Source organism: Belonocnema kinseyi, chromosome 5, assembly GCF_010883055.1.
Source record: "Belonocnema kinseyi isolate 2016_QV_RU_SX_M_011 chromosome 5, B_treatae_v1, whole genome shotgun sequence".
Taxonomy (NCBI): Eukaryota; Metazoa; Arthropoda; class Insecta; order Hymenoptera; family Cynipidae; genus Belonocnema; species Belonocnema kinseyi.
Window position 1 is genome coordinate 140,566,770 of NC_046661.1, and position 10,081 is coordinate 140,576,850.

General features: G+C 32.1%; 1 protein-coding gene across 1 annotated transcript in view; it reads right to left on the reverse strand.

The window, feature by feature from the left end:
• Positions 1-10,081, reverse strand: part of LOC117173152 — a 43,077-nt gene that overhangs the window by 11,653 nt on the left and 21,343 nt on the right. The window contains exon 3 of the mRNA XM_033361556.1: positions 4,268-4,557. Coding sequence (XP_033217447.1) covers positions 4,268-4,557 — 290 coding nt within the window. The remainder of the gene's footprint in view (positions 1-4,267; positions 4,558-10,081) is intronic.

A 10,081-nucleotide genomic window follows, 5' to 3' on the forward strand; every position in this document is an offset into this window, starting at 1 on the left:
TTGTTTGGGTTAAAAATAAAAATTTTTTATACTGAAATAATATTTTAAGTCATAATCGAAAACAAATAAATTAATTTTCTAACAAATAATTGGTGTTTTAACAAAGTTGTTGATTGTCAACCAATCAGATGAATTTTCCACCAAGAAAATTAATGATCTACAAAAAAAGACAAATTTTAAACAAAATACATGAATTTTCAACGAAATTATTTAATTTTAAAGTCAAAAAGATGAATTATCTACAAAAAGTTGAATTTCTTAAACGAAAAATATGAGTTTTCAATCAAAGAATTAAACTTTCAACTAAACAGTTAAATTTTCAACCATAATTATAAACCCTTGTAAAAAAAACGTATTTTTTTACAAAGTAGTTCAACTCTTAGTGAAATACTCGACTTTTAAACCCAAGAAGATGTACATTTCATATTTTTACCAAAAAACTGAATTTTTGTGCAAAAATGATACATTTTCAACCAAAAAGATGAAATTTCTTCTAAAAAAGGTCAATTGAATTTTAACAAATTTTTAAATTTTAAAGTCAAAAAGAGTATTATCTACAAAAAAGCTGAATTTTAACCTAATTTAAAGGAAAATAGTTCAATTTTCAACTATAATTATCAATCCTTAATCAAAAAAAATTAATTTTTTTACCAATTAGTTCAACTTTAAGTGAATATTCGAATTTTTCATCCAAAAATTATGATTTTAATTTTTAACAATATGGTTGCATTTACAACAAAACGACTTTGCAACCAAAAAATATTTACAGTTGATAATTCAACCGAAAAATGTAATTTTTAATCAAAAAGTATAAATTTTTTATAAAGCAATTTAATTTCTACAAAGAAAGACAAATTGTTAACAAAATACATGATTTTTTAACCAAAAATGGTATAGATTAATTCTCAGTTTCAAAAATGTATTTTCAAAGAAACAGATGAACCTTCAAATAAAAGAAATAAAAATTTTAACAAAGTAGTTGACTTTTTGATAGAAAAGAGGACTTTTTTCAAAATAGTTACATTTTCAACATAATAATTAATTTTTCAATCAAATACTTAAGTTTTTATCCAAACGAGATAAATTCCAAAATCACCAATTTCTTAAATTTCTTTCAAATGCGGATCAAGATTTAAAAAAGACTATTATAATATAACATAATTATAATATTATTATTAATATATATATAATAGTATTAATATTTATATAATTTATATTTTACACTTGTAGTAACGTAACCTCAAAATACACGCATTAAAGAGACGCGCGAAGTATTCAAATCATGAGAATCGCCAGCCCAGCATCGAAGTCTGGAAATATTAAAATCTCAATCTCTTCATTTTATTTCAAAGCAGATAGAGATATAAATAGAACCGCCGAAGTGTTCCGACCGCCAATCGTGCACCTTCGAGTTTTCAAATTCAGAAGAGGAGAAATGGGTTGCGCGCGCAACCCAGGCATTTATATCGTCTCCTACCATATTCACACGGACATAGACGTGTCATAGTATTGGACCACGTCTCGTCTCAGATCTGGGATCACTGTCTCCACCAGATGGCGCTACTTCGTTACTTTACTAAGTTCATATTCTTTAAGATGGGACTGTACGCAATATGGTTTTCGTTCACGCTCCAGAGGTTTATCAAAAAAAATATTACGTTTTCGCCCAAAGTTTCCTTGGAAAACATTTCAATTTTTTTTTCTTTTTGCAATGTCCTTTCGCGCGCATTCTGACTCGTAAGGTTCCTTGGATAAGGGTATTACTTGCTTTCGCATTTAATTACATATTGTACCCAGGAAAAAAGAACCGATAAAAATCCAGTCAATTGGAATTACGTATCTGTCATTTTCAAATTGAAAGAATGAAAATGCAATTAGTTGTCCATATTTTCAATCAGTCACTTGAACGCGGTGCTTTCAATCTGCCATTCCACATTCGTTAAAATGCTTAGTGAATAGAGTAGAATGCGACTGATTAACCTCAAATAATTCCTATGAGCATTCTACGATTTATTAATGTGCACATGAATAGGTTGAGATTCAATTTGAAATGGAGTTCTTAAAAGATCACAACGAATAGTAAGAATACAATGCACACACAGCAATTTTCAATAAGCGTGAATCTGCCAATTGTATGCAACCTCAGCTTATGTTTAACTAAGTAGAATATGCAGACTAAAATTTTAAAGAATTAATTCTTTCGAATGATAAATATAAATTAATACATTTGATTAGGACAATTCTGATTTAATAAAATTAAAGAAATTCAAGTTAAATAATATTGTTATTGTATATTATAATTGACGCGACAATTCATTCCTTAATCTAATGATTATTTATTTGTAATACTCTTTTTACAATGGTTTTCAATAGCTTATTTTGCGCAAGAATTATAAGATTTATACTGAATTAAGGGTCAGTGAAATTCAATTTATTCAGCACACATGCTTTGCATCACAAACAACTAAATGTTTAGAAATTCGATACCCACATTCTGTTCAAAGGTGATTTCTATCAAATAAAACGAGAGTGATAGTTTTTGTTAATTTAAGATTGATATCAGGTAAATGTCAAGTTTCATATAACCCACAGGTTGTTACTTATTCATTTTTCACTTTCAGTGATAAATATAATTTCTAAACGCAAATTGAAAGAAAAAATTCAGTTTTTGTTGTGTGAAATATACAAATAAATTTTTAACATTCAGATGTGTGATGCAAATATGTGAAGAACAATGTATGTCAGGATTTTCTTAAAATTTGTCCATTTTACTAGTTTTTAATAAATCATTTAAACTATTTAAATTCAATTTCCTTTATTTGAATTAATAATTTTCTATCGGAACTATTGTTCCTCTATTGGTTGATGCTGATTCATAATTGCTACTGAATGGGTATGAGAAAATAATTACGTGGCCGACACTCTTCAACTACTATAACCAATTACACTAATTTATTCTAGACACAAAATCGAAATTATAGCCGGGTGTAAGTTTCTTTTTTTAAGTACTATTTTTTTTAGTTGGCTGTGAGATTCTGACCTGAAATTTTTGAAGCTACTGAATACACCGTCGTGAAATTTTAGGATTGTACAATATTTCGAAGAAGTTAATAGAATTTTCAAGGGTTGTGCAGATTTTATGAGATTGGGACCATTTCTAGAGAGCATTAAAAAATCAATTGAATTATTTTATCTTTAAGGCTTTTTGAGGCATTTAAACGAATGTTAAGAGGACTTCAACGGGAATTGATTAAATTGAAGTAAAACCAATTTTTTCAGATACCAATATTATGAAGATTTTAAGGTCTTTAAAAGAATGACAAGGAAACTCAAAGAAAGATTGATTTTCAAAGATTTGAATGGATTTCTATATAATTAAATTGTATTAAACAAACTTTCGAGAATTTCATTGAACCTTCAGTTGCTGTTACAAAGTATTAATTTGTTTATTTTCGTTGTTATTTTTTACGATTGAAGAAAAAAGTAAGCATCCTATCAAAAATAATTTAATAGGAAAATTGTAGATCATTTTGGTTGCACAATTTTTTCAATTCATCTTTCTACGTGGCTTGTTTCCTTTGTCCAAAAGTTTTTATTTGTTGTATTTAATTCTGTTATTTATGAATAAACCAAAGCTCACGCATTCAATAAAAAATCTTATATTACCAATTCATAGATCCTTTTACGGTGAACAACTTTTATGTATTAATATTTTTTTTCTCGTATCTTGCGTTGCTTTTTCCAAAAGTTTAATTTTTTTATTATTCATGTTACTTTTCGCAATTGAAACAAAAACTACGTATGCTATCAAAAGGCTACTAATAACAAATGTTCAGCTCTTTTCTGAGTAAATAACTTTTGCCATTTGATTTGTTTCGTAGCTTGTATTGTTTGTTCAACACAATTTTTTTTTATATAACGTTTTTTAAGTTCCTTTGTTTTTTTAAATTTCAATAAATGCTAGAACTTCGATAATTTTATTTCGTTTTCGTTTCAGTAGAACGAGTTGATTCCGCGAAACGCCGAAACTTGAGAAAATACGGTTTTCAATTGATTTTATGTTCACGTGAAAAATATCACGACTACGGAATTGCGGTGACAAACGCGGAAAGTTTTACTTCAATGGTCTCGACAGGAGGCATCCCGTTGCTGGTTTCGGCTTAAATAAAGTAATATTTTAAAACAGTAATGATAAATGTATCTCGTTTCTTCTTGAAAGTAGCTTACCAATCACTGAATCCCAGAATCCTTTTTACAATTTACTTACATCATAATTTTGTTCAGCATGCTTATTGACGTCTTGCAGCCACTGGTTGGGCTTAACATTGAAACGCTGCCATCGTTCAACAACCGTTGGATAAATATGTTGAACTTTCGTCAATTCATAAAATTGCGTTGATTCTTTGAATGGTATAATTTTTTTATTTTGGATGTCGGCTATGATAATGATTTTTCCGTCTTGCACTATTAACTTCTGACCTGCCAAAGGTTTCGGTCTTCCTGCAGCAGGAAGAATTTCAGCCGCTACGCTGCTATCAGATCCATACCATCCTGCTTCTGTAAAAATAAAATGGAAATGCATGAAGTTCAACAAGGCAGAAATATTTTATATCGGTTATTCCAGATACTAATTCATTTTTTCAGCCTGGATGCCGCGTTGATTTATTTATAAATTTATTTTTCAGTGCCGTTTTGACAAAAAAATTTATTTATTTCACAAATCGTAGGTACGGATCGGTTAAAAATTCTTCCATTAGCTATCTTCACCAATACGACCCTGATTAAATGATAATTACCAGTTTGCAAAGTGACAATTTTACTAGTTGGCCACATAAAAGGCAATCTGATGTCCTCCTTCAGCAGGACTAAACGCCCAGATTTTAGTAGATTCAGACGAATTTTCTTCCACTTTCATCGTTTCTGGAGGTGGATAAGATACTCCTTTGACAATATGTCTCAAAATCTTTGCTCTATTTGAATCAAAAGTCCATATCTAGTAGTCCTGTTCTGCGAAATGTTTTGATCATCAGGCTCAGGGGGAGCAATTAAGGCTCGCTAATGATAAAATGTCCGTTCGCCAAAAGCTCGAAGTCGTTCGCATTATGATTATAGTCTTTATTATAAGAAGTGCAATTAATCAAAGTGGATCGAAAGTTCGAGCTATCGCTCACAAATGTTGACCCTTCAGTAAGGACTAGTAGTTATTGAGGAAGATGCACTTGAAATTTGAAAACATCTTCATTTGGGTTCCAAATCAATCCCAGAGTCTTTTTTCTTGATTAAAACGTAGTTCTGCTCGATGAACAAAGGTTAATTGGAGTTCTATTTTTGAAACTCATTCAGCTGATCGACGTATGGATTTCACCTCCTTTTTTGACTTAATTGCAGCTTTGATAGTCGATCCTCCAGACATAAAATCATCGACGTAGAAGTCGCAAATCCTTAGAACAGCTTCCGGGAATTCAGCGCGGTATTTGTAAGCTAACAGCATAAGGCATCTAGTAGCCAGAAATTCCGGTATACCCTATCCGAAAGTTAGGAGAATAAAGCGATATCATTTGAAAAGATTAATCAGGCTTTCTCTTCAAAGAATCATTGTAGATCCCAATCATCTTCATGTAGCTGCATCTGAGGATAAATCTTCCAGATATCTGCCGTAATGTTTCGAGTATTTCATTCAGGGAAATTCCTGGTTCTGTTTTAGCGGAAATATCATAAACTAACGGAGGTTAGCTGAAGGGCACTTTTCCTTAATTACTCCATAGTGCAGAAGATAGTTGACAGATTTTTTCGGTTGTTTATTTGACGATGGATTTGTTTTTGGATATAAATGAAAGCTTTATTAGATTTGTTGGATGGAATTCGCAATGGACCAGCAAATACCCATCCGAATTTAGTTTCCTGCAAAATCGACCAATTCTTACTGAACTTTAGCTAACCAACACAGAGCAAAACCAAAAATACGTTAGTGCTAAGTATTATAGTGATTTTACTTAAAATGTGAGCAGCCAAATCAGCTAAGGTGAGATCCTCTGGGAATGTTTAGGAGGTGTGATCTGTCACAATATATTGAAAATCTTTCATGCAACCATTTATTTGAGGCTCTTTGATTATGTCAACAAAATGAGAGATATTTACAGAAATCTGCCCCATTCATGACAAAGGTATGTCAATTATTTGGTTACTAGGCCTCAAAAAATTACACAGCTCACTGCTGATGGAACTGGATTGCTTTTCCATATACAAGAAGGCTCTGCATTGATGAGGTTGACCTTGTGTATCGAAAACGATGATGCTTGCTTTTGCAAGCATTTCTTGATCGCTGAAATTGTTTAAGCAGCTTAAGAAAGATACGATGGCTGAAGCTGACTTTGAGTTTTATTTAGAGTTATTTCCGCTTGCAAATCGATTCCACTGATGAGGATGAGTTGCGATTTCCTTGTCCATATTAAAGCAGAAGATGCCACTTTCTTAGATGAATTTATAAAATTAAAATGCTAAAATTTTAAGATCTTACATCTTTCATCAAGGAAATCGTTCCATTTATACACGGTTGGCAATCCTTAACTTGAGACGACTTTCGACTCCAACTCCCTTTTTATCAAATCATCAATCTTAGAACAAGCTTAGACTGAAGGAATAATGAGCAGGTTTTCGACACTTGGAATTGTGTTTTCATCCATGTTGTACATAGGTTCAATTCCCTTGTTATCCGTATGTTGTCACAAAAAACAACGTACAAGAGAAGTTAAATTATAGTAGCTCTCCTCAAACTGCTTTCTCGTATTAGATTTATAATCTTTTTTTGCTTAAATCCTTCATTTTCTGTTTTCAGAATCTGAAATTTGTTCGATTTGTCATTTACTTTTTTTTCTAATCTCTATTTAAATTCATACGTACTACAAAACTATATTCAAACTTCCTTAAGGATTCGCTAAAACCGTAGAAGCGCGATTACAATAATCTACGACACCTACACTGTTACAAATTTCTCTTGGTTAATGTATCGTATATAACTTGCCTATTTATGAAATTCCAGAAATTCAAGAAATTTATGGAATTTAAGGAATTCGTGAAATTCATAGAATTCACATAAAGCCCGATCACCCGTCATTTACAGATTATATGTAATTAGCGAAATTCGCGGAATCCACGGAATGCCCGGAATACAAGAAATTCATGAAATGTATGTTCTCTTGTTTCTGTGGTCTGCCTCTGGGCACGCTGCCATTTACTTTACCTAGATTCATTTGTTTCGTGTGTCGTTCATTTGGCATTCTCTCAACATGCTCGAACTATCCTAATCGTTTTCTTTCCCACGTGTCTACTAGCGTCTCTTCTGCACCACATTCTTTAAGAATTATCTCGTTACTCACTTTCACCATCAGAGTTTTCCCGCATATTATGCGCAAGAATCTCATGTCAATTGCGTTCATTTTATTCTTATCTATTTCATGATATGCCAAAGTCTCGCTACCGTACAGTACAGTGCCTTGAAACCTCAGTGACACAGACTTTCTCAATTGCGTTTTCTAGCGCATTGTATATTACATCGCAGTTTTGGTGTCCTATAGCTTTATCTCCGAATTGTCCCCTAAAATAGTCTCTGAATGTGTCTTGTATCCCGGCTGCATCATATATCATTTCCCCATTACTATTTCTCATTTTGACAAATTCTTTAATTTTATTTCCCTTCATTTTCTTATAAAGCAGTTTCTTGCTTCCTTTAAAGTCGTTTTGTATTTAATTCTCTTCTTCTGCTCTAATTTTATTTTTACTTTCCCCAATTATTCCTTTAAATATCCTCTTTTTAGGTTTTCAATCATTTATGCATCTATTTCTTTCCTCATCGCTAAGACCTGCGATGGTCAAAGTTCTCCTGTACGCTTCTTCTTTTTTGTGCAACCTGAATTTCATGACTGTAGCAGGCATCATCAGACATTCTTCCTACAACCACGGTACCACATACTTCGATCGCAGATCTAATAATGATATCCCGGAACTTTTTCTAAGTGCCCTCTATATCTTTGTTTTTTATAAGCGCTCCCAAGGTTGCCTTATATATGCTTTCGATTATATTATTTTGAAAATCTATTCGCTCATCCGGCTTCTGTAGGTTCTCAATTTTGATTTGCGTTTTTTTCTTGTTTCTCTTTTTTTCTTCAACACCGACCTAAGTTAATTCTGGACATCAGAAGGTAATGATCAGTAGTGCATTCACAACACCTCATGACCCTTGTTCTTTCACTAGCTCTCTTAGTCTTTCATCCGCAACAACAAAGTAAATTATACTGAGGCTATTCCCTCTGAACCAGATGTACATGTTGATCATTTTATGCCTAAACCAAGTATTTGTAATATACAGACCCCTTTCTATACATAAGCAACTAATTCGTAAATTTCACGAATTCCGTTAATTTCTCGAATTCCTTGCAATCCGCAAATTTCCTAAATTTCGTAAATTTCTTCATTTCCACGAATTTACGAATGCTTTTAATTCCTTGAATTTCGTGAATTCCACAAATACCCTAAATATCGTGAATTCCTTCATTCCCATGAATTTTCTAAATTCCTTTAATTCCTCGAATTCTGGGAATCACGCGAATCTCATGAATTCTATTAATTCTGGGCTTTACACGAATTCTGTGGATTCTTTTAATTAAATTAATTCCATGAATTTCATAAATTAAGGGTATTCTGTGAATTCCTGTAATTCTGTGAATTCATTAAATTCCTGTAATTCCGTGAATTCTGAATATTGTATGAATTTTGTTATTTCCAGGCGTTACATGAATTCCGTAAATTTCTTGGATTCTGCAAATTCTTTAAATTCCGTGAACATTGTGATTACAGTTGACTTTGCCAATTCTTTGAATTCGGTGAATTCCTTAAATTCGGTGAATTCCATGAAGTCCATCAATTCCTCGAATTTCATTTAGTCTGTGAATCCCTTAAATTCTGTGAATTTCATGAATTCCGTGCAATCCGCATTCCGTGAATTTCATAAATACCCTAAATTTCATGAATTCCTTTATTTCTATGAATTATGCGAATTCCTTTAATTCCTTGAATTCCGTGAGTTGTACAAATCTCATGAATTCTGTGAATTCCAGGCGTCATACGAATTCCGTGAATTCCTTAAATTCCTTGGATTCCTTCAATTCCATAAATTAAGGGTATTCTGTGATACCTGTGAATTCCTGAAATTCTGTCCATTCATTGAATTCCTGAAATTCTGTAAATTCATTGAATTCCTGAAATTCCGTGAATTCCGAAAATCGCATCAATTTTGTTATTTCCGGGCGTTACATGAATTTTTTAATCCCTTGAATTCCGTAATTTTTGTGATTGCAGTTAATTTTCCCAATTCTTTAGAGTTTGCGAATTCCTTCATTTCTATGAATTCCGCGAATTTCGTGAATTTCATGCATTTCGTGAATTTCATGAATTCGTGAATTTTAGAAATTCTGTAATTTCCAAACATTTTAACAGTGTAAGGTAAGTAACCCAGCAATCGTGATGGTTCCAGTAATCGTGAAACTTTGTTAGAATCTAAATATATTGTTGTTAAAAAATGTTAAAAGCAACATTTAGTGATGAAACACAATTATCTTCAATCATTTTATAGCAGTAAGCAGAAATCACAACCATGAAAATTAAATTAGAAGAAACAAAAATGGCATCACGATTTAAAAATAAGTCAATCAATAAAATAAAAATAAATCATCAGCTGTTTCTAGAGCGGAATATTTTTAAAGGAAAAAAAAGTGATGGCACTTTAGATCACAAAAGAGAGTCTACAACAACCCACGTGGGGTTAAATCAAGTAATTTTAGGCATTCGCGCAGATTATTGCTTCAAATATAATGTTTTTCAGAATGTTCCGCAAATTCGACTATTCTTGTTTCCCTACCTCAAAATCAAGCATGTTGCACGAAGAATTAGTTGCTTTTAACACTCGGGATTTCGAATCAACCAAGTTCTACAGTCTGTCAAGTTAAAGCGTGGGTGGCTTTACTCGCAGTCGGTAAGGTGTATCGACATGATTTTGGTGTCAAAATATTAAGAAGAGCTCCCTCTT